Raw genomic sequence first — 26,289 nt, 5'->3', positions numbered from 1 at the left:
GTTATAATAGGCTTTCATTCCAAAACACTAGATCTATTCTAGAGAGCGTGGAGTAGGTGGCCAAATAATATGAGAAACGCTTGTCCACAGGATGGCAAATTCACCAGATATATCCTTTAGGTCCGCCTCAACAAATACTCCATATAGTGGGGTAAATGAGATCTGCCCAACATTCCTCCCAGGAGGAAATGTATCTTTCTGACTGTCCATCATCATATTAAAATCTCCTACTACTAGAGATGGTACCTTCAGCTTATCGGCCATAAATCCCAATACATGTTTTATTACCTCCACCTTTAAAGGAGATATAGACACTGACCAGAATACCAGAAATCCCTGCTAATAAGCAGTACATAAATATGAACCGGCCCTGCATATCCATCCTTATCTGTTTGCAGGAGAAAGGCACTGACTTACGAATTAACATACTCACCCCCTCTTGACTAGGAGGTGTATATCTAGTGGTACTGACAATTATTTATTTATTTATTTCAGGTACTTATATAGCGACATCAATTTACACAGCGCTTTACACATATATATATTGTACATTTTCATCAGTCCCTAACCCTCAAGGGGCGTACAATCTAAGTTTCCTAACTTATATTCATGCATACACATACTAGGGCCAATTAAGACAGGATCCAATTAACCTAACAGCATGTTTTTTGGAGTGTGGGCAGAAACCGGAGTACCTGAAGGAAACCCACACAGGCAGAGGGGGAGGAAACCGGAGTACCCGGAGGAAACCCACTCAGGCACAGGGAGAACATGCAAACTCCAGGCAGGTGGTGTTGTGGCTGGGATTCAAACCAACAACCCTAGTACTGCCAGGCGGACGTGCTAACATTTTAGCCGCTGTGCTGCCAACGACAAGCAAACCTTTATGCTTTAACCTTGACCCTGTTTCTTTAGTAAGATGCGCTTCCTGCAGGCAAAGGAGATTAGCCTTTAGAGTAGAAGCGGTAGTAAATACGGCTGTTGTCTTTACCAGATTCCCCAACCCCCTCACATTCCAAGAACAAACAGTCCCCATCTTAGTCATCCTAAAACATACCAAAAAGACATTATTACCACCAAAATGATAACCCCCCCTTGTGAAAACCAAGGCATGTAATCTTAGCACTTTAACTCCCCAAATTTCAAAAAACAACCTTCAAAAATCATGTGTCAGTGCAAAAACACCTAAACAGTTACACTATGTGAACGTATAAGTCCAACCTGTTGCTTCTAATTGAAAAAAGGAAAAAAAAAAAGAAAAAACCTCCAGAGAGTGTCCAAATGTTCTTTTACCATCTCTCAAGTCTATTTAAGTATGCAAGGACTATTCGTTTCTCTCTAGCCAGGCAGAAGCTGTGGCAGGTGTATCAAAAAATGTGTTGCTCCATTAGCTACAACTCCAGGGGCGGACTGACCATTTGGAAACTCAGGCACTGCCCGAGGGCCCCGGGGTCAAAAGGAGGCCTCATGAGATGCCCCTGGTACCTTTTTCATAGGCTTTTTTGAGTTTGGGCAAGGACACAGGGGCCCCATGATCCCCTATTACCCAGGGGCCCCATGAGTTGTCAGTCCGCCCCTGTACAACTCTCAACCGTGCTGGATACAGAGTGCCATATGTAACATTTAACTGCCGCAGACGTCTTTTGATGTCCACAAATTTTTTTGTAGGTCCTCGGAAAAGTCTTGGAAAAATGAGTCCTTTCCCCATTATATACAATATCTTTCATTTCTCTAGCCTTTCACAGGATAATTTCTCTAGTCCTTGTAGTACAAAAGCTTCATAAGCACCGGTCTCGGAAGGCCCCCTGGTGGTGGGGATCTCAAGGAACTCTGTGCACTCTTTCTATAGCAAATAAAGGAGAAAATGCTTCTTTTCCAAAGACCTCCCAAAGTCATTTTTCCAAAAAGTCTCTCACACTATTTCCTTCACTACACTCTGGGAGGCCTACAACAAGGACATTATTCCTCTGCAGTCAATTTTCTAAATCCTCCAGTCTATGACTGTGCTTAGCAACTTTCCCCTTTAACAATCCCATCTCTTTTTTCATGGGAGTTATATCATCTTTTACTCCACTAATTCTGCCTTCCAAGACCACAGTGCGATCCCTCACTTTTTGCTGATCATGCCTAAGGAAAGCCATCTCCTCCTTAAGCCTTTTTAATTGATCCATCATTTCTGACAATGAAAATTTACAGCCATTAACCACTATCAATACCTCTCTCAAAGATGGTTCCTCCACTGATGAAGTATAGGATGTGTGCTCTCACTGCAATTGGAGTACAGGGTGCCGAAGTCATCTTGGGAGATCTGCAGTGCTCACCTGATACTAAGGCCTTAGTTGCCCCTGATGGTGACAAAGTTGGCCTGCGCTATTGTTGCAACTTTCCAGCAGTCTGCGTCGGATTATGAGAAAAAGCATTCTAGCTTTGCCGCAGCTGTAGCCAACTCTTTGCTCCGATCTTTCCCTGTATCCTGTTCTTGGGAGCCAGCACCATCTTGTAATGCTGATGTCTCCCTCTTCTTTCTAGTGATCTTGATTTCTGTCACCTTCTGTATGCTTCCAGGGAAGCTACAATCCTTTCTCCTCATGCTTTCCCCATCTTTGGCCAGTTGAGAGTCTCACAGAGGATCTAGAGGTCAAGTAATGCCAACGGGAGCGGTGGAGATTACCGGAGATTGCTGAAGATCTCTGGAAGCTGTCAAAGGTTGCCGAGGGTTGCCGAAAACCGCTGGCCAATGCCGAACCAGCAATCACTTTCCACCGCTCCCTCCAGTCTCTGCCTCAGAGCTGCGGTTTCTCTACGTGGCTCACCACCACTCTGCTCAGCCTTGCCGGGGACCAGAGAGGAAACACAGCCACAGCGCCTGGACACATTGGAGACCTCACTCTGATGATGGAGCACAGCTGAGCATTCAATGCCCGTTCACTTTAGCGTCAGTCCACATCCCCCAAGAATAAAGTCTTTACATGATATTTCTGATTTATAAAATAACATGGATGCACTATTTGATTGTGCAACCAAGTGGCAAATGAAGTTTAGTTCTGATAAATGTAACATTATGCACTTGAAGTCTAAAGACATGGATGCAAGCCTTAATCTAAGGCAGGCATCACTAAATGGCAGACCAAGGTCCAGATCACGACTGAGTGACAGTCCTACTTGGATCATGGCTGGGCCACTTAGCAGCCAGGATGTCCTCTCCTAGGTATCCCTTCCCCCCAACGGTGCTGCTGCCATTCTTGCTGCAGGGCAGAGGGCAGGGTGCATGAAAATCTGCACTGGTGGGAGCTTTCTAACTTTTCAAGTTAACAAGCAGGTGATTGATTGCTAGGGCATGGGGCGATACCGGAAACCAGTTACCTATTTGCTAACATGAAAAATTGGGCAACCTGCACCCTCAGTCCAGACCTGCCATGCCTCTTGTCCTCTGCCCTGCTGTGTAAGGTAGGACTGTAAAGGGGAAGGCTGTAATTGGAGGGGGGGGGGAATCTGAAAAGGGGACTGTGATGTGAAGGGGTGTATGTGATGTGAGGGGGAATGTACTGTGATTTAAGGAGAGGAAACCGAGATGCAACGGGGGGCTGCGATGTGAAGGGAATTGAGATGTATGTTAGGAGTCTGTGATATGAAGGGGACTGGGATGTAAGGGGGGGAGAGGGGCTGTGATGTGAAATAAAGACTGTTATGTAAAGGGGGGGGGGCAACTAAAAGGGGAGGTTGTGGTTTGAATGATCTGAGTCATAGCATGAATGCAAGTGTGATGCACCAAATGCTCCTTTCACAAGAGTGGTCCGATCGGGACTATTTTCAGGAGGACCCTATTGGACCCTCCATTCTCCTCTATGGATCAGCGAATATAAATGGACTTTTACATTTGCCTACTTTCAATCTGCTCCGATCCGCCAAAAACAAACAGAAGCAAATCCGTTCCCCTCCATGTGGATGGCTCAGGTTGAAGGGCTGTCGGGTGTAAACGGACAATATAGAAGAAAAATGAATTATTTTGTGCTCTGTGACCCAACCCGGGGTAGGAAGATGGAACCAGAACTTGAAAATTTCTACCACCAGTGCATATGCGGTTGTGCAGCTTCAAACAAGGCTGGGGAAGCCCAACCAATACTGTGAAGCAAAAAACAAACACAAAGCGCACCAACCTTGCGCATTACCTCAGTAAACCAAAATGTATTAGTCATAGAATAATACTCACAAACAAATGGAGTGTATCAAGCATGTAAGTCCACAAAGGGACTAAGGATAAAAGTAGCCTGCGCGAGTCCCATCATAGAAGTGGATACTTAGGTAACAGCTTACGTGTTTCGAAGGGCGTCCCTTCTTCCTCAAAGCTCTGAGGAAGAAGGGACACCCTTCGAAACGCGTCAGTGGTTACCTAAGTATCCACTTCTATGATGGGACTCGCGCAAGCTGCTTTTATCCTTAGTCACTTTATGGACTTAAATGCTTGATACACTCCATTTGTTTGTGAGTATTATTCTATGACTAATACATTTTGGTTTATTGAGGTAATGCGCAAGGTTGGTGCGCTTTCTGTTTGTTTTTTGCTTCACAGGCGTAAACGGACAGCTGGTCCATTCACATCCGACTGCCCACAGAGCAGAGCAGGCTTTGTCTGTGTCCAGTCTGCATAAGTGGAGCAAACATGGACCTCTCATCCACCCTCTCCACTCTTCTCAGCGGGCGATCAGCGGACAGATCCCCTGCTAAGCAAGCAGAGTCCGCCCTGTGTGAAAGGAGCCTTAAACAAGCTGCACTTGTTCATTGACCCAAACCCAAAACCCATCTACACAGGCCCAAGGCATGGCGATGTGTTATATTCATAGCAAGCTAAGTCATTATACTTTGAAAGGATTATTTTAATTGTATATTTGCTTATACCACCAACACAGATTATCATGTGTTAACATTTTGACTATGTTGATTACAAAATCAGATTTAATGAATTAAATATTGTAATCCCTCTGAATCTTATCTAATAAAAAAACACGGATTACATCATGCTTTAATATATGATTTAAAGTTATTCCAAGATTAACTAAATAATGTCTATACTTTTGAAGCACTAAATGACCTACTCGTAATTCCAGCAGACAACTTTCCTTCCATCTTTAATTCCAATATTATGTTTATCAGTCTGGGATATATAATAAGAGAAAATCTGCTATAACTTTTACTTGCCTTTTTTTTCTTGGTTTTTAAATTTGCTCTTTTTTCAGGTGAAAAACTATCTGTAACTAAATACATGTGGTGTATACTTGGAAAATGTAATGAGCTTTCTTAATTGGTAGAACAAGTGGGAGATTTACTAAAACTGGAGAGTGCAAAATCTGGTGCAGATCTGCATAGAAACCAATCAGCTTCCAGGTTTTATTGTCAAAGCTTAGTTAACCATTTCAATACCGGGCAATTTTACACCTTCCTGCCCAGGCCATTTTTCACGTTTCAGCGCTCTCACACTTTGAATGACAATTGTGCGGTCATACAACATTGTACCCAAACTAAAATTTTGTAATTTTCTTCACACAACTAGAGCTTTCTTTTGGTGGTATTTAATCACCGCTGGGGTTTTTATTTTTTGCTAAATTAACAAAAAAAGACCGAAAATTTTGAAAACAAAACACATTTTTCTTTGTTTCTGTTATAAAAGTTTGTAAATAAATAATTGTTCTTCATAAATTTAGGCCGAGATGTATTCTGCTACATGTCTTTGGTGAAAATAACCCAAATTAGGATGTATTATTTAGTTTGTAGGAAAGTTATAGAGTTCACAAACTATGGTATAGATCTGAATATTGATCAATCCTGAAGTACTGAGAGCCAATCTAATTTCTTGAGGTCCAAGAATGTCAGAACAGTACAGATATCCCCCAAATGACCCCTTTTTGCAGAGTAGACAGTCGGACGTACTTCATAAGAGGAATGGCGCATTTTTTGAAGTTGTATTTTTTTTGTCATAATTGTTCGGAAAATTAAAAAAATTATTTTCACTATTTTTTTTTTACATACTGTCACCAGTGCAGTACAGCGTCATCATATAACTGGCATGGTGGTGAACAGGGACACTGACTGGTGACAGTATGAAAAAAATAAATATATTTTTTTAAATTTTTATAAATTTTTTTATTATGTTTAATTTTTTATTAAATTTTTTATTTTTTTAAGATTTTTTTTTCATATTTTACTATGACCAAAGTAGTACAATGTTACCATAGTAACATTGTACTACTTTGGGGAAGTGATCAGTATTTTTTTTTTTTTTTTTACACAATTTGCTTATAGCAAAGAATTACTTTGCTATAAGCAAGCATTTACCAGAATGAAATCGATTCATTCTGGGGTTTTTTTTTTTTGTGCTTAGCTGTGATTTGGCCACAGCTAATCACATGACATGTGCATGTGACCTGCTGTGACCATTCACAGCTAGGCACTAGTATACAATGGATGGCATGAATGAAGCCATCCATTGTATACAACTGTCATGTGACCTGCTGTGATTGGTCACAGCAGGTCACATGGCACTGGCAACGGGGGCCGGTACCCAAATCTGTCATCGGCCGTATCCGAGGTACACGGCCGGTGACAGATCGCGCCGCTGCGCGGCTCTGCAACTGCGCGAACTGCGCATGTGCGGGAGCACGGGCGTGCACCCGGAATGGTGAAGCATTTTTGCCGCCGCCAAATGGCTATAGGCCAGGCGGCTAATGGTTAAACAAACTAGAAGCTCATTGGCTACCATGCACAGATGCACCAGATTCTGAGTGCTCCAGTTTTAGGCCAGGTTCACATATGTTTAGGTGGTGCCACTGTGGATCCGTGCACCACCCACCCAGAGAATTGCGTACCCGCGGGTGTGCTATTAATTCTAATGGCACGCCGCCCGCACTGGAAATTGCAACCGTACTGGGAACCGAGGTTCCCGTGCGGGCTGCGATTTCAGAAGAAGTGCAGGGACTTCTTCCCTGCGTGTCCCGGGGCACGGGAGTCCATTCAAATGAATGAGCTCTCGTGCCCGCGTAAAACGCGGCCTGCAGGAACGCGTATATGTGAACCAGGGGTTAGTAAATCTCCCCCAATGTCTAAAACTGAGTTCTCAATACACACCAGGGACCCATTAAGCAATTTTAGTTACACAGCCAATTTATTTATTAGCTTTAATAGAAAAATATAATGCTGTAATGACACTTCATTTTAAATAATACAGTTTAAACCTAACGTAGGAATAGAAATAATAAATACTGTAAAATTTCTGAACAATTTTTGAGTGCATTCTGTGTTGTTCCATGCTGTACTGCGCATAAGGATTTTTCAAGCAACATTGCTTTTCCCTCGAGATGGCATTCAAAAAACAAAAGATACACATTTTTATGTACTCAGAAATTTTACCTACTAAAATACATAAGGATTTCATTTGACCAATAAAATTCTACAAACACCTTATTCTTCTTTAAATTTATCCGAAAGGAAGTTTTCAGTACGTCATGATTTTATACTGAAAAAATATAATTCTGTTGAATACTGGTAAATATCTTTTCTTTTTCTGATTCACTATCATAGAAATGACAATAAACATCTTTGTTTCCAGTCTTCATGGTCCTGGGTGTTCTGGGTGTTCTGGGTGTCCAGGGTGTCTTAGGTGTCCTGGGTGATGGCTTTTTCAGGTTGCTGAATTACAACTGAGGCTATTAATTAATTAGCTTGGGTCTAGGAGTGGTAACCTATGTATAAAAATGTAGATTTTAGTACTATTCATTTTTGTAATAGCAGAGTCAATAATAAATAAAAATAACAGGAAATGGGAAAATAAAAAAAATATCAGTACATTTCTGCAATGTGCAAAGCATTTTCCCATGTTTTATCCCTTTAAATCCATTGCTAGTACTGAAAAAATTCCTGCCAATCTCCCAGAAGCCCAGTAAGCTACTAACTGCCTTTAGTGAGCTGACTATTCTGCTTCTGCTGCACGGAAATCCCATGCGGTGTTGTCCTCCCTGTCCAGTTCTACCTGATTGCACTATGGAGCACCTTCCCCTCTCCATAAGATAAGCTTCCCTTCTAGACCCCTTTTTCTCCAGTTTTAAGGCAAAAAACCTTGGTGAATGTTAAAATAAGGACAAAAAGCTTCAGAACAGACAAAGGAGGAAAAAAGAATATAGAATCTTGCACACTGAAACGTTGATTTTTTTTTTTTTTTTTCAGAAAAGGCCCTATGCTGTTCTATATCCAATGAATATACCATAGCTCCTTCTATTGGAAATGGTGAAGATCCTCCTATTCAAATGCAGCTTTTGGGGGTCCTTTCCAGAAAAATGCTCACACCTTGGTCCTTTCTGTCCTGCTGTTTTCAGGATGGGCCAAATTTCCCAATAATACCCAATAGTGCATTCAAACTGAGCACGTGCACAATGCACCCTCTCCTGACTCCAGCTTAAGCTATCAGCATCTGTTTCAGGCCATTAAAACTCTGCGCATGCGCATTGTGCGGTCTCCTCTTGCTTTGTGTACTCTCAATAGCTGCATCTGTTATGGGAAGACCTTCACTATTTTCAAACAGGTAGAGCTATGGTATGTACTATTCATTGGATGAAGGTGGTGAAGATGGTGGATGGTGAATTTTTACATTGAGCTTCTTTCCAGTAATCTGTTGACATGTAAAACAGCTGTGGAAATAGATTTGATAATGCATGTATCTGTTTATGTAATTCTTAAATGTAAGGGTGAGAGTCAGAAAAATACTTTGATATCCTTGCATAGTATTTTATTTCTTTCGGCCTAACCTAGCTGTGTCCAGGGGCGGACTGACCATTTGGAAACTCGGGCACTGCCGAGGGCCCGTGGTCAGTAGGGGGCCCCATGAGATGCCCCTGGTACCTTTTTCATAGGCTTTTTTGAGTTTGGGCAAGGATACAGGAGCCCCATGATCCCCTATTGCCCGGGGGCCCCATGAGTTGTCAGTCCACCCCTGGCTGTGTCATGAATATTTTCACATGTAAATTCACCTTACCATGCTATTTTTCTTATGAAAGCCAAGATTTTATCATGTTCTACCCGCTTACCTTAATTCCTGTGTTTACCCTTTCCACGGATGGTTGAAACCCATTGTTGTTTGATTCAAAGCTCACAAACCCTAAAAAGACACACCGTATATGAAGTGCATACTGTATATTGAGACTTTGACAAGAATATCAGTAAATATTACTGGAAACAGATGCAAAGAAGCATACCATATTGTTTTAACCTTATGTACAATATTTAATATGTTATCTTGAGTACTGTAACATGGATGGGCAATACGTATTATTTAAAATACATCTGATATTTTAAAATAGATAAAGGTGAAAACCCTTGTCTGTTCACTTTCAGTCCCGTAGATACATTTGGGAGCAAGATAAAGGGTCTGTGTTGACAGGCTTTTGTTTGCTTCAGTTGGGTTTTGCATATCTATATAACAGTGGTCTCCAAAGTATGGCCAAGGGGCTGAATTTAGCTCTTTGCATACCTTTATCCAGTTCTTGAGGCACTATTCCTCCCACTGACACAAGGCACTATTCCTCCCACTGACAGCAAAAATGGGGCAATAATTCCTGCCCTGATACCAACGATGGGGAACTATTCCTCCCACTGATACCAATGATGGGGTACTATTCCTCCCACTGATACCAATGATGGTGCACTATTCCTCCCACTGATACCAATGATGGTGCACTATTCCTCCCACTGATACCAATGATGGGGCACTATTCCTCCCACTGAGACCAACGATGGAACACTATTCCTTCCACTGACACCAACGATGGGGAACTATTCCTCCCACTGATGCCAATGATGTGGCACTATTCCTTTCACTGACACCAAGGATGGGCCACTATTTCCCCCACTGATACCAGTGACGGGGCACTATTCCTCCCACTGACACCAATGATGGGGCACTATTCCTCTCACTGATACCAATGATGGGGCACTATTCCTCCCACTGATACCAATGATGGAGCACTATTCCTCCCACTGATACCAATGATGGGGCACTATTCCTCCTACTGATACCAATGATGGGGCACTATTCCTAACTGATACCAATGATGGGGCACTATTCCTCCTAATGATACCAACAATGGGGCACTATTCCTTCCACTGATACCAATGATGGAGCACTAATATTTCCCCTAGTAGCAAAGATGGAACATTGTTTACTCCCACTGATGCCAGCACATTTTCTACTCCTGCTGGCCAAGATCCAGCCCCCCTAAAATCTGAAACACAGTAAACTGGCCCTTTGTTTAAAAAGTTTGGAGACCCCTTCTATATAAGAATGCAAAACCAGCTTGAAACAGGTCAGAAGAAGATCAACTTCAAATCACATGCACCTGTCAGTAAATTCTGAATGATCTCAGAAGTCTCTCAAACTGATATCAAACATACCATCGACAAAAGCTCACCAACACAGGTCCAAAATCTCTTCAAAGTTAGAGAACTTCTCTCTTAAGCCTAGTACACACTATGAGAAAAGTGGACGAACAATCATCCGATTTTGCACAAAGGTATGCATCATGATGTAACCAACAATGGTATTAAGTTGTATGAAAATTCTCAATCGGCTAAGGCAAACTTAGCTATGCACTAGCGTAGTAGAAGAGGAAGTGTAGGGTCGTTCTTTCTTTCCAAGCATGCGTGTTTTTTTCTATTTGATTATTTACCTACGATTACTGTACACATTCAGGGAAAATTGGATGTTGTGTTCACGCATGATAAAAATGTTCTAGCTTGCACTTTCAGTTTTTTTCGTCTGAACAGTCGGAATCAGCTTTCGAAAGCACTATACTAACAATCGGATAATAGAACGATCATTCCTCATATGGACATATTTTTATGATATTCTTGATGTGTATATGGGCCTTTAGACAGTTGTCACAGCAACAAGTGTCCCCATTGGAAGACTTAACCTCAGTTCCTGATTTGGCAACAGCTCAAACTTTTGGATTTCTCTTCACTTAAAGTTGTGGTGACAGTCGTCACTAGGACAAGTAGAGATCATCACTAGGACAAGTAGAGATCATCACTAGGACAAGTAGAGATCATCACTAGGACAAGTAGAGATCATCACTAGGACAAGTAGAGATCATCACTAGGACAAGTAGAGATCATCACTAGGACAAGTAGAGATCATCACTAGGACAAATACAGATCATCACTAGGACATGAGAAAGGGTGAATCTCCCTAGTGAGGACAGCAATAAAAACCTGAGCATTTATTTGGGTGATACACATGGCATAACATAAAAATAAGAGATTCAATGATTGTCATAAAAGTATTGAGCTGACAAAATTTGTCTTTTATGATGCCTCACCTTCTCTGGTCTTGTTTCTTTGACAGCCATATGGCTCCTGGATGTCCTCATAAGAGACCAATTCTGGTTGTATTAATCTGGTTTTAGAAGGAGAAAATTTATATTACATATTAAAGTGCTAAGGTAAAAAAGTTTTATCTTCTGATACTTGTACTGAAAATGTTTGATCCTTTATTTTTTCATTTAAGAAGAAGGCACTCACTTGAGCTTGTCTGTGCGATGTTGACGTCTATATGAGAAGTACACCAGAATTAAAATTATAATAAGCAGAACTACCAGGCCAACAGTGACTCCAGCGATAACCCCAGGTTTACTGATTGCCGTGTCACATCGATCCCCCGTGTACCAGTACTGGTCTGATATCTGACAGCTGAGAAGATAGAAAGTTTTAGGCTGTGAGGAGAATGAGTACATATCTACTTTGGAAGAAAAATGAGAGCTTGCATTGCGTGAAAGCAGAAAAATGTACTTTAAAATAGATAAGCAACAGACATTGCTACATTATTATTATTATTATACAGTATTTATAAAGCGCCAATAGTTCACTCAGCGCTGTACATTACAGAGGGGAACAGAACATGTGACAGAACAATGCCAATACAATGCAAAACATGAGGGGATCGAGGGCCCTGCTCTTTGGAGCTTACAATCTAGAAGGGAGGGGATGGTGGCACAGGAGGAGATAGCTGTGGGGGATGGAGTGGTAGGAAGAGTGGAGGAGGTCGGCAGGTTAGCAGGGGGTGGGGTAGGCTTCCCTGAAGAGATGGGTTTTCAGGGTGCGCCTAAAGGAGAGGAGGGTAGGTGATAATCTGATGGGTTGGGGCAGGGAGTTCCAGAGGATGGGTGACACCCTGGAGAAGTCCTGGAGGCGGGCATGGGAGGAGGAGACCAGGGAACTAGAGAGAAGGAGGTCTTGTGAGGAGCGGAGTGTGCGTGCTGGGTGGTACTTGGATATTAGGTTGCTGATGTAGTTCGGGGCAGTATGGTGGACAGCTTTGTACGTCAGCGTTAGGATTTTGAATTTGATCCGTTGCGCAATCGGAAGCCAGTGGAGGGATTGGCAGAGGGGGGTGGCAGAGATGGAGCTGTTGAAAAGGTGAATGAGTCTGGCAGCCGTATTCAGGATCGACTGAAGCGGGGATAGCCAGCGGCGAGGCAGGCCAGTGAGGAGGGAGTTGCAGTAGTCAAGTCGTGATATGATGAGGGAGTGGATGAGCTGTTTAGTGGTTTCTGGGGTTAGGAATGTGCGTATTTTGGCGATGTTGCGGAGGTGGAGTCTGCACGAGTTTGTTAAAGATTTTTTTTTTTTTTTTTAATCTTTACACTGTCTCTTTATTTTTTTTATCACTTTTATGGCTATCGCAAAGGATGAACAACATCCTTTCTGATAGCTGGAGCAGTGACAGGTCCTCTTTATAGGGAGATCTGGGGTCTATTAAACCCCAGTTCTCTCCTCTGCCCTTAAAAGCATTTGATCAAACCAAGATCGGTTTAATAAGATGCTTTCACAAGTTGTTTACATCCGAGCGACAGCGTAAGTTAAAAACTCATCACTTCCAGTTTCTTAGACCATAGAGATGATCGGGAACATTCTGGTCCTCGATCATCTCTATGGACAGCAAGCGGAACCACTGGCTTCAGTCCCAGGATTCCTGGTGGGACAGGAAAGCCTGGGAAGGCAGAGGAAGGCATGGGGAAACCCCCTTCCACCGCCTTCAACAGCCAATCTCTGGCTGAAAAAAGATACTGGGATGATGCCTGCAGCTGCAGGAATCATCCTGGTATAAACCCTTCAACTCATCGACATACGGGTACCACAATGAGACTGAAGATGTTAATTGGGAGATGACAATATTGCTTCTTAGAGGGAATGGCTGTAGGTTATTTTTTTTTAAATAAAAAAATAAAAATAAAAAAGAGGTCATACTTACCTGTTCTGTGCAACTGAAAGCACCTTCTTCTGCTCTTCTAGCAGTCCTCCCCCCAACGCTGTCACCTTCTTCCTGTTCTGGATATCTCCATTGCAAGATGAATAGTAAGGAGGCACCTGGACATGTATGCTGATGAGCCAGGCTGTGTGCATCCATAGATACATAATAACCATGCCCCTGCTCCCTCCTCAAAGCCTATGGCTCCTGCTTCCCTCAGTGTCTGCTGTGAAAGCAGAAAGTGAGAGGAGCAGTGCTGCAGCCAAGACAATGCTGAAGAGGCGAGAGGAGTCAGGTAGGTGTTTAGGGACAAGCGGGAGCCAGAAAATATAGTGGGGTGTTTTTTATTTTAAAGTGATTCTAAAAAGTTTTTTTTTTTTTTTAAGAAAAAAAACCAAACATGACTATACTTACCTGCTGTGTACAGTGGTTTTGCACAGAGTGACCCGGATCCTCCTCTTCTCAGGTCCCCCACAGTCTCTCCTGTCCCCTCCCTCCTGTCAGGTGCCTCCACAACAGGCAGCTTGGTATGGGGGCACCAGGTTCTCTGTATGTCCAGTCACAAATGGAGCCGTGGCTCAGCCCCATTACCTCTCTCTTCTCATTGGCTCACTGGCTGTCATTGACAGCCGATGACTCCCACTTCTGTCTCAGCCAATGAGGAGAGGGAGTCCCAGGATAGCCAAGATTCCAGTGAACATCACTGAATCGAGTGGGAGCTTGGGTGAGTGTTAGGGAGGGCTGGGGGGGGATGCTGCACACAGAAAGCTTTTTACCTTTATGCATAGAATGCCTGAAGGTAAAAAGCCTTGAGCCTTTAGAACCACATTAATGCAGAGAATGCATTTGGGTAAAAACATGTTTAGACTTTAGATTTACTTTAATTAAGGTCTGGACAGGGGTGGACTGACCATTTAAGCACTCGGGCACTTCCCGAGGGCCTGAGGTCAGTAGGGGGCCCCATGAGATGCTCCTGGTACCTTTCATTGGCTTTTTCATAGACTTTTTTGGGTGTGGGCCAGGACACAGGGGCCCCATGATCCCCTATTGCCCAGGGGCCCCATGAGTTGTCAGTCTGCCCCTGGGTCTGAATCTACTTCTAAATACAGAATATTCAGTATAACTGGTCACTATTATTTATAAGATTGTTGATCCAGTGACTATTCAATTGCGTTTGGGGATCAGGAAGGAATTTGTTTCTCTTTTGGACCTAATTAGACTTTGCTATATACAGAGGATGTAAGGATTTTCTCGTATTTGTTTCTGGCTGAACTGGATAAATGTGTCTTTTTTTCAAACTAACTATACATGTCCTCAAATCCAAACCAAAAAAGAAGAGAGTAGTGGACAGCCATGAATAAAGTCCTTAGTGAATCGGAAAAGCCTGCAAAAGATGTTCACGTTGGCTCATTCACTTGGCTCTTTCATTTTTAGTCTGTGTACGTGCTACAAAATAGTGATTCTACAAGCACATGGATTTGTAATGGAAACGAGGCTTGACTATGTGAGATGTCTCCCCAAAAACAACAGGCAGGAAAAAAATCTATCTGTTGCTCCATTATATTGCTGGGTCACCAAGCCACCTAGCCTGCTATGGTTCATGTTTTGCAGGGCTCAGCTGTAAGAGGACAGAGCTTACAAAGGAATTTCAATTTAACTACTTTTACTAGATTTCAGGAAATATATATATAAAACATTTGCACCTCGTTTATATTGTACAGAAGCCAGATAAAAGATATATTTAAAAAATCTCTCTTTATTGCCCTTAACCCTTTCGCCGCCAGGTCGGTAGGTCAGACGGACCTGACAGAAGGGGGTTTTATAGAAAATCTGGTGGCTTCAGCCACCAGGATTCTATATTATACTGACAGTCAGACTCCTGCCTGTGAGGTGGAAGCAGTCGGGTGGCAGCACAGTCATCTAATTGCTTCTGCAGCCCCTGGTACCAGTGCCCCCATGCATCCACTCCCACCATACAGTGAGGAACAGAAGTATTTGAACACCCTGCGATTTTGCAAGTGCTTCCACTTAGAAATCATGGAGGGGTCTGACATTCACATTGTAGGTGCATTCCCATTCTGAGAGACAAAATAAAAAAAAAATTCAGGAAATCCCATTGTATGATTTTTAAAGAATTCATTTGTCTTGCACTGCTGAACATAAGTATTTGAACACCTAAGAAACAGCAAGAATTCTGGCTCTCAAAGACCTGTTACTGTGCCTTTAAAAAGTCCACCTCTACTCCACTCATTAATCTAACTTAGTAGCACCTGCCTGAGCTCTTTAAAGACACCTGTCCACCCCACAGTCAGTCAGACGCCAACTACTACCATGGGCAAGATCAAAGAGCTGTCAAAAGACACCAGAGACAAAATTGTGGACCTCCACAAGGCTGGAAAGGGCTACGGGGCAATTGCCAAGCAGCTTGGTGAAAATAGATCAACTGTTGGAGCAATTGTTAGAAAATAGAAGAGGCTAAAAACGACTGTCAGTCTCCCTCGGACTGGGGCTCCATGCAAGATCTCACCTCGTGGGGTATCACTGATGATAAGAAAGGTGGGGAATCAGCCCAGAACTACAAGGGAGGAGCTGGTCAATGACATGAAGAAAGCAGGGACCACAGTTTCAAAGGTCACTGTCGGTGACACTACGCCATCATGGTTTCAAATCATGCATTGCACGGAAGGTTCCCCTGCTCAAGTCATCACATGTCCAGGCCCGTCTGAAGTTTGCCAATGACCATCTGGATGATCCAGATGAGGCATGGAAGAAAGTCATGTGGTCAGATGAGACCAAAGTAGAACTTTTTGGTCTAAACTTCCCTCTTCGTGTTTGGAGGAAAAAGAAGGATGAGTTGCATCCCAAGAACACCATCCCTACTGTGAAGCATGGGAGTGGTAACATCATGCTTTGGGGGTGCTTTTCTGCGAAGGAGACAGAACGACTGCACTGTATTAAGGAGAGGATGAATGGGCCATTTATTGTGAGATTTTGAGCAACAACCTCCTTCCCTCAGTCAGAGCATTGAAGATGGGTCGTGGCTGGGTCTTCCAACATGACAACGACCCGAAGCACACAGCCAGGATAACCAAGGAGTGGCTCCGTAAGAAGCATATCAAGGTTCTGGAGTGGCCTAGCCAGTCTCCAGACCTAAATCCAATAGAACATCTTTGGAGGGAGCTGAAACTCCATGTTGCTCAGCGACAGCCCTGAAACCTGACAGATCTAGAGGAGATCTGTGTGGAGGAGGGGGCCAAAATCCCTGTTGCAGTGCAAACCTGGTCAAGAACTACAGGAAACGTTTGACCTCTGTAATTGCAGACAAAGGCTTCTGTACCAAATATTAACACTGATTTTCTCAGGTGTTCAAATACTTATGTTCAGCAGTGCAAGACAAATACATTCTTTAAAAATCATACAATGTGATTTCCTGAATTTTGTTTTTTTTTATTCTCGCAGAGTGGGAATGCACCTACAATGTGAATTTCAGACCCCTCCATGATTTCTAAGTGGGAGAACTTGCAAAATTGCAGGGTGTTCAAATACTTCTGTTCCTCGCTGTATATCCAGGCTCCACTCGCCCATCTGCAGGCCCAGGGAGCACTGGTGCCAGCGGGTGGAGGCACAGCTCTCCTCCCCTTCCTCCTGCGACCCGGAAGGCGATGTGCATGACGTCACTTCTTGGTCATGGCTGTCACTTTCCCCGGCTAGAATAGCTGGGAATACATCTATCGCACTGTGATCTGTATTGCAATACATCTAGTGGAGACCAGAGACCAGGTCTTTTAAACCCTGCATGTCTCAATAAAGAGAATCTGTCACAAAAAAATCATCACATGGGGGACTATGTGTCCCCTATGTGATGGAAAAAACAAAGTTAAGGAAAAAATGTTTTTTTATTCCAAAAAAATAAAATTACACCCAAGCACATAACATTCCCTCCCCAAAAATTTTGAGGCCCCACATATATGCGCGTACGAACATAAACGCACATGTTGGATTCCTAGGCATGAAAACGTTGAATGTGAAACACATGTTACATATCGCTGCGCACGCCATAGTGAGAGCAATAATTCCCGCACAACACCTCCTCTGTAACACTAAACTGATGACCTATAAGGGCTTTTGAAGCGCCACCTATAGAAAAGATAGGGTACTGAAATTTGTTGCCATTTTATAGGTGCACACAAATTTAAGGTTTGGCATGCTGGGTATTTATTTAATCAGTACTATGTCATCTTTATATTTTACTAGAAATGTGGGTAATTTATTGCGTTTGTTTGCCCTAAAAATAACTTTAGTGTTTTTTTTTACTGAAATTTTGTGTTTCCTAGACTTTTGCGGTAATATCTGGTGACTTATAAAATTTTAACTATTTTATTCTCTAGGGTGTCTGCTTTCAGAAAATATAGAATGTTTGGGCAGTTTGTGTAATCTTCAAGCCTGACATCATTTTTTAAACATCTTTTTTGTGCAAAAATGCAAAAACGGCTCTGGCAGCAAAAGGACTAAAGCTGAACTCCAGCCTTAACATCAGTGTTCCGCGGTGGTTCAGGTTCCTCTCCTGTACTGAAATTGCTTACTTCAATTGTACTGCAGACTCCATATCAAATTTCTTTGGAGGATAGATGAAGCAGCACCACTGTGAAGTCTTCGGAGAAGGCAGGCTGGGATGATAAGTAAGTATTTGCTGCTGGTGGAGTGTAGGCAGGTGGTAGAGAGGGCTCCCCTTTAGGATGCCTTCTCGGCCTGGGAGAAGGCTGGGAGACTAGGCAGATCCTAGTAGGGAGGTGAGTCAGTCTGGAGAAGAAAGAAGAACAGGCAACACCATCTGCTGTTCTCCTGCTCTGGGGAAGGGCAGGGTGCCATGGGCTTCCCCATCCTAGTTCCAGGAAAAGGAAGGTAGAGCCTTAGAGATGGTTTACCCCTCTGTTTCCCCCATCCTGGGTCAAAAAAAACATAGACCCATTTAATTGCAGGGACAAGAGCAGCCACCGGCAGGGCCTGGGACCAAGAGTCCATTTGCAATGAACTGTGTTGTTCTGCTGGAGCTATGATTGACTGAGGCTTTCAGAAAAAGAACATTAACCACATCCATCCTCGTTGTTCCTTTATTCGGTAAGAATGCTGTTCTGAAGAGAAGAGAGCAAGCATGGATTCGATTTGTGTCCCCTGGCTATGGAGAAGGAGCCCAGTGCCTGGAACTTTTCGGAGTGAAGGAGACAAAGCACACAGTCAGGATGGTGGATCAGGGGTTGGTCTCAGCTGACCACTCACACATCAAGGAGAGTCACTGGGCAAAGTTTAGTATTGCCCAGAAGGTCAGTTCTATGCAGGGGCGGACTGACCATTTGGAAACTCGGGCACTGCCTGATTGCCCGGGGTCAGTAAGGGGCCCCATGAGATGCTCCTGGTACCTTTTTCATAGGCTTTTTTGAGTTTGGGCAAGAACACAGGGGCCCCATGATCCCCTATTGCTCGGGGGCCCCATGAGTTGTCAGTCCGCCCCTGGTTCTATATTGGAGGTTGCTCAACTGCTTGCTTAAGCCACGCATGAGGTAGCCCCTCACCTGCCAACGGGAGGCTCCAATAAAGTGAACCTATTGCTTTGTCCTGTTTGGGCAAAGCAAGGTTTGTTTTAAAGCTTTGGAACTACAGTTGTTATGATCAAGAAGGCAAAATCTATCCCTGGCCATGGAAGGGCCATAACATTGAATAAGAAGATAAGTTATGTTTGATACTTACTAGCACAAAGGACCCTTGTTTGTTAGTGAGCACTGTCCTTGGTGGCAGTCTAATCGATATTCTTTCAAAGTGAGAGCACTGCAGTTGTTAACACAATATAGTTCGGTGGTTCCATTTATACCATAATAATATTTCCCTAATTCTGGATCAATATCCGCAAAAGAGCACAAATCTGAAATTTTAAGATATAAATATTTATTTGAAAAAATGAGCTATAGATACAGGTATATTTCCTAGTGCATTCTTTACACTGCAGTCATGAACAAAGCAAAAATATACATAATAAAATAGAGAAAAGAGTACCTGATATATCGATTTCTGTTGTTTTGACGATTGGGGAATTGAAGCAAAATGCATCTGCAAAGCAAAGAAAAAGTTAGGGCTACTTGTGGATTGCAAGTGTTTTATCAGAAAGTTATATAAGAAAAACCTAGATTATTTTTTGTTTAATTTTCAAGTTTACTTTAGCAACTTCTGCGCCCTGGCAGCTACAGCTAAATACAATGTATTATTTCCATTCTAACAAGTATTGACAATTAAGCACTTGTTTCTGCTGATCAGTGCAAACATACACTATATTGCCAAAAGTATTGGTCGGCCGGCCTTTACACGCATATGAACTTTAATGGCATCCCAGTCTTAGTCCATAAGGTTCCATTTTGAGTTGGCCAACCCTTTGCAGCTATAACAGCTTCAACTCCTCTAGGAAGGCCGTCCACAAGGTTTAGGAGGGTGTCTATGGGAATGTTTGACCATTTCAGAATTGTGAGGTCAGGCGGACGAGAAGTCCTGGCTCAAGAGTCTCCGCTCATTCATCCTCATTCTATCAGGTTGGAGTCAGGACTCTGTGCAGACCAGTCAAGTTCCTCCACCCTAAACTCGCTCATCCATGTATTTATGGACCTTGCTTTGTGCACTGGTGCGCAGTCATGTTGGAACAGGAAGGGGCCATCCTCAAACTCTTCCCACAAAATTGGGACCATGAAATTATCCAAAATGTCTTGGTATGCTGACTCCTTAAGAGTTCCCTTCACTGGAACTAAGGGGCCAAGCCCAACCCCTGAAAAACAACTCCACACCATAATCCTCACTCCACCAAACTTTATACTTGCCACAATGCAGCCAGGCAAGTACCGTTCTCCTGTCAACTGCCAAACCCAGACATGTCCATTAGATTGCCAGACAAAGAAGTGTGATTTGTCACTCCAGAGAACACATCCCACTACTCTAGAGTCCAGTGGTGGCGTGCTTTACACCACTACATCTGATGCTTTGCATTGCACTTGGTGATGTAAGGCTTGGATACAGCTGGCCGGCCATGGAAACCCATTCCATGAAGCTCTTTACGCACTGTTGTTGTGCTAATCTGAAGGCCACACAAAGCTTGGTGGTCTCTAGCTTTTGTGCACTTCAGCATGCGCTGACCCTGCTCTGTCATGTTACGTGGTCTACCACTTGGTGGCTGAGTTGCTGTTGTTCCCAGTTGCTTACACTCTTTGATATAATCCAACTAACAGTTGATTGTGGAATATTTAGTAGCCAGGAAATGTCACGGATGGACTTATCGCACAGGTGACAACCTATCACGGGACCACGCTTGAATTCCTGAGAGCGACCCATTCTTTTACAAATGTTTGTAGAGGCAGTCTGCATGCCTACACCTGTGGCCATGGAGGTGATTGGAACACCTGAATCCAATGATTTGGAGGGCGGGCCCAATACTTTTGGCAATATAGTGTAGCTGCTGATATTGGCTGTTAAAGTTACAACAGGTACTGGAAGGTATGTCTTAGTATATCTAACTACAACCCCTGATACCTATCTCAGGTGACAAACTGTCCTAAATAAAAGGATGCCAAGTAAATGCAGTTTGTATATAGCCTAAAATCAAAGTTCACCTTTTATTTAAAGTAAGTCAACTTCAAAAAGAAGTATGGCCAACATTTGTTGGCTATATTTCTCTTTTGGATCACAAAAGTGCATTTACTGATGTTCTCTTGTGACCCAGAGCCAAGGGACAGCTGTAATGTCCCGTGGATGCTGCAGCATGGAGTTAGGTATGTATGTATGTATGTATGTATGTATGTATGTATGTTCTTTTTGTTAACCTCCATTATGCTTATATATCTATATACCTATACTTCTCATTTCAATCAAATGTATAGCCAAAACGTTTTTTTCTTGCTGTGTCCCATTGGGCATTTTTTCTGTTGCTTCCTATCCCCGAGACACAACAGTAAGTGAGGGAAAAGCTCTACAAAGGGAGGGGAAATCCCCTCTTAGAGAGATGTCACCATAACATCTGTCTCTGTTTCAAGATTTACCATCGCCCCTTGTCTTGTGACAAATATAACATTTTAAATTTCCTATAAATTTCTGTCCTACTAACAGTGGTCACCAGTAAGGATGAGCTATGGTGGAAGAATGTCACATGATAGCAGGTTTCTGCCCCATCTGTGGAATCTGTGGAATTTCCTCTCCAGCATTAAAGTGTGTGTGGAGGGCTGGTGACATCGTTGACCTAACATGGTCACAGACGGCTATATTAGAATCAATGATGTCACTAGCATCTCTGCCCATATGTTATGTGCGGCTGCGTGGTAGGGAATTACAAAGTCAAAGTAGACTGAGGTGATGGCCTGCTCTCATATGACAGTTTCCTACAGGTTTGATGAACTGAGATCAGCCTGAACCATAGCTCTTCCATAGTTACCAATATGAATAGAAAGGACCAATCTACCTAGCAGAGATACAGACCAATAAAAACTTGCCAAGGGCTCTTTAATTCTTCCTGAACTAAAAACTAAATTAAAACATTTTGTCTTTAAAATGTGTACATTTTTTGAAGTTCAGAATTTGCAGGTCGAGGTGGCAACAAGTTTGGCCTCCCCTCTGATGAAGTGCTGTAGCACGAAAGGCCTCAGGAGGAGCCGGAAGCATGTGTGACGTCATACACCGCCGCGACCACGAGGAGGTCCGGATGCCATTTTCCTTGCTGGGTCAGTGCAAAAAAATTTTGTTCCCACATAATGCTGGCAATTTATTTATTTATTTTTGTACATGAACCCATGGCTATTTTATGTGACCAATAAACTAGCTTGAACCTACTACACTATTGGCACTCCCTCTTTGTCTTGACCCTCTCTCTGAGGGTTTCAGATTTACAGCAGCTGGTTTCCAGTATATTTTGCATCCAGAAGAGGGAGCCCATTCACCTAGGCCAGTGGTGGGCAACCTTTTTTTTCAACTGAGCCAAATCTCGCCAAAACCACGATTGAAATTTATTTTGAGAGCCACATTTTTAAAACTGAAAATACATCCCCCATATAGTAATTCATCCCCCATAGTAATTCATCCCCCATAGTAGTTCATCCCCCATATAGTAATTCATCCCCTATAGTAATTCATCCCCCATAGTAATTAATCCCCCATATAGTAATTAATCCCCCATAGTAATTCATCCCCCATATAGTAATTCATCCCCCATAGTAATTAATCCCCCATATAGTAATTCATCCCCCATAGTAATTCATCCCCCATATAGTAATTCATCCCCCATAGTAATTAATCCCCCATATAGTAATTCATCCCCCATAGTAATTAATCCCCCATATAGTAATTCATCCCCCATAGTAATTCATCCCCCCTATAGTAATTCATTTCCCCTATAGTAATTCATTCCCCATATTGTGTCAATTCACTTACCTTTGCTCCGCGCGTTCCTCTCGCCGTGTTCCTACGCCGTTCCGGTCTTCAGGGCGGACTGTGAGAGGAGAGGAGTTCGTCACGCTGCCCCGCCTACATCCTGACAGCCAATGTTTGCCACGCTCCGCGGGCCAGATTAAAAGGTCCGCCGGGCCGTAGTTTGCCCATTGCTGGGCTAGCTGCAGAGTCCTGACTTTGGGGCGGCCGCCCGAGAGGAGGGAGGGGAGCGGGCGTCCGGCACACAGAAGAGCCGCATTAAAGTGTGTAAAGAGCCGCATGTGGCTCGCGAGCCGCGGCTTGCCGACCACTGACCTAGGCTATATAAATTAATGCATCACTTGGAGAACCAAATTATAAACTTATATTTAGTTTTGAGCAAGATCACTAAGTTTGCTTCTCAAGTGACTCATACCTGTTTTTGGGGTTGTCCCTTGGAGGGTACTATGATGCATATTTGGTTGATCTGTACAAAAATTAAAAGATTTTGGATACATATGTAGAGCAGACCCCAGACGGGCCCTGCTGGGTGTACAGCAGCCAGGCACACTACAACTAGGACAGTCTCACAACTCAATGACCATCAAGGAGTGATTTTTAAACTTTAATGCTTGTTGAAGTAGTATGGGGTGCAGGGAAAGCCTCCTGTGAGTCTACAGGCCAGATCCTATGAGTCCCCTTGATTTGGCTCCAACTATTTCCAGCAAATAGGCCTCGGACCTTGCTGAACTGCCCAGAAGGGCAGCAGCCCTCCAGGCTGGGATCTTCACCTCCTAGACAAGAATCCTGATGCTCCAAGCCCAAAACTATTTGTGCACTTCTCAACTACCTACTGGGTATCCTTCCCCCAGTGATTGGCTGATACCACATAAATATTCAAGCAGAAACTCTGACTCTTCCAGCCCACTATGTTTTTGAAGCCACTAGAAGGCAGGGGGAAGCAATTGAGCCTTCAGCCAGTCAGACCCAGAACAGCCAAAAATAATCACACACCATTGCAATGATTACAGAGGAGCTTAAGAACTAACTTTACCTGAACCTCTCTAGCAACCTATTCTAAGAGGGTGCTACACATATACTGTATATACATTTATTATTACACTCACCCAAATCAAACTTAAAATGTGTTTGCCCAAAAGGGGAAGTTCCACTTTAAGCCCTTGTCCCCAACTCCCCATTAAGGATTGGCACCTTTGGGGAGTGGAAGGGAAGCGGGTACCTGAATTTGATAGGCACCCACTCCCACTTCCACTTCAATCAGAAGCGGAAGTTGTCCTCCCCCCCTCTCTCCCCGTAGTCTTCTGGGACACGTGACAGGTCCCAGAAGACTACAGGGCCATTCACAAAGCGCAGTGCTTCTTGCATATGCGCAGTGGACACCCAGCTGTAAAGCCACAAGCTGTCACATCCGGGTGCCCACACTGAAGATACCGGCACCGGGGAGAGAAGATGGCCAGTGAAACCAGCGGTGGTGAGGACACCGCGGGACCGAGGGACAGGTAAGTGTCTGTATTTTAAGTCAGCAGCTACAATTTTTGTAGCTGCAGACTTTTTTTTTTTCCAGCTGGAACTCCGCTCTAAGTACATGGTTCCCTGGGATCCTGAAAGGAACTAGTCAGCAGATTCCATATATATTCCTAGCACCTAGAATAGCTATAACTAGATGTTGATGGTCTACGATCCCTCTGGACTTAGTAAAGAATAAACTAAATTGAATAATGATTAATGATGTGTTAAGTATTTTCCAAAACATCAAAACCAACATGCTCAAATTTGGAGTTTGTGAATCTGGTCCAGTACTGTTGGGTAACTTCCATTGTTTGGTGTCTGCTGCATACATCTCTATTTATAATTTGTCTCTTTTCTTATTTCCCCTTCCTCTGCTTTTTCTTTTTTCTTCTTTTCCTGAAAAGCTAACAGCTGGCCTGCAGTAGGCTGGGTGGGTTGACTCTCATGCTCACCTCCCTGGGAAATATTGGTAGACTGGATCCTAGTTTTGGTTGAGCAATACTACTTATGAACTCGGTTTCCCAGATGGACAGTTGTGGATTCTTCTTTTCATATGATTACAGTTTGATAATTAATCATGTTTATAGAGATATAACTCAAATTTTAATGTAAAATTAATATTGTTTAATTTATGCCATTTTCAATTTAGATTGTATGTGTTGCCTAGGGCACAACACAAATAATACAAAACTGAGATAGATAGATAGATAGATAGATAGATAGATAGATAGATAGATAGAGAGAGAGAGAGAGAGATGTTAGATAGATAGATAGATAGATAGATAGATAGATAGATAGATGTTAGATAGATAGATAGATAGATAGATAGATAGATAGATAGATAGATAGATAGATGTTAGATAGAGAGAGAGAGAGAGAGAGATGTTAGATAGATAGATAGATAGATAGATAGATAGATAGATAGATAGATAGATAGATGTTAGATAGATAGATAGATAGATAGATAGATAGATAGATAGATAGATAGATAATAGATAGATAGATCGATATAGATAGATAGATAGATAGATAGATAGATAGATAGATAGATAGATAGATGTTAGATAGATAGATAGATAGATAGATAGATAGATAGATAGATAGATAGATGTTAGATAGATAGATAGATAGATAGATAGATAGATAGATAGATAGATAGATAGATAGACAGATACATAGACAGATAGATAGATAGATAGATAGATAGATAGATAGATAGATAGATAGATATAGAGATAGATAGGATAGATAGATAGATAGATAGATAGATAGATAGATAGATAGATAGATAGATAGATAGATAGATAGATATGAATAGATAGATAGATAGATAGATAGATAGATAGATAGATAGATAGATAGATATGAATAGATAGATATGAATAGATAGATAGATAGATAGATAGATAGATAGATAGATAGATAGATAGATATGAATAGATAGATATGAATAGATAGATAGATAGATAGATAGATAGATAGATAGATAGATAGAGAAAGAGATAGAGATAGATAGATGATAGATAGATAGAGATAGATAGATAGATAGATAGATAGATAGATAGATAGATAGATAGACAAAAAAGGACTGTATAAAGAAAGGAAGACATGCTTACCAAATTTCATTGATGTATTGTATGTGCAATTGTTGTATGTTGATTTATCTAGAACACGTCTCACATTTTCTTCTAAGTCTGCTTTCTCTTCTGTGTAATTATAGAACGGGACTGCTGTACTGACTTCATGGTTCACAACAATACTTCCAGGACTAGAATACAGACACAAGTAGCAGCAAAGGTATAATAGGCAGCAGTTTGGAATACATGAAATAACTGAGACAGTTTACATGTTAATACTATAAAAGTTCCCAATAAATAATGGCAATAAGAAGAGTTTTAAAACTCTTGTATTTCTAGGAACATTTCTTGGCTCTTGCTGGTATTCCATCCTCATCGTATTCCTTTTTGTTTCTATAAAAGTTTACTTCCAATGAGAAGCCAAAAAAAAATCAATTTCCACTCCCTATAAAGTGTATTATTAAAAGA

The 26,289-nt window shown here is 42.4% G+C and overlaps 1 protein-coding gene across 1 annotated transcript in view; it reads right to left on the bottom strand.

The window, feature by feature from the left end:
• Positions 1-7,137: 7,137 nt before the first annotated feature.
• Positions 7,138-26,289, bottom strand: part of LOC149453955 (uncharacterized) — a 45,517-nt gene continuing 26,365 nt past the window's right edge. Inside the window, exons 10-16 of the mRNA XM_089687992.1 lie at positions 25,861-26,012; positions 19,337-19,390; positions 19,034-19,205; positions 11,563-11,730; positions 11,361-11,437; positions 9,072-9,142; positions 7,138-7,733 (exon numbers count right to left, since the gene is read on the bottom strand). Coding sequence (XP_089544118.1) covers positions 7,701-7,733; positions 9,072-9,142; positions 11,361-11,437; positions 11,563-11,730; positions 19,034-19,205; positions 19,337-19,390; positions 25,861-26,012 — 727 coding nt within the window. The 3' untranslated portion in view covers positions 7,138-7,700. The remainder of the gene's footprint in view (positions 7,734-9,071; positions 9,143-11,360; positions 11,438-11,562; positions 11,731-19,033; positions 19,206-19,336; positions 19,391-25,860; positions 26,013-26,289) is intronic.

The sequence above is a fragment of the Staurois parvus genome, unplaced genomic scaffold (assembly GCF_062004578.1).
Source record: "Staurois parvus isolate SC_StPar_1 unplaced genomic scaffold, SC_StPar_1.0 ptg000444l, whole genome shotgun sequence".
NCBI classification, from domain to species: domain Eukaryota; kingdom Metazoa; phylum Chordata; class Amphibia; order Anura; family Ranidae; genus Staurois; species Staurois parvus.
This window is presented reverse-complemented; position numbering and strand designations above follow the sequence as displayed.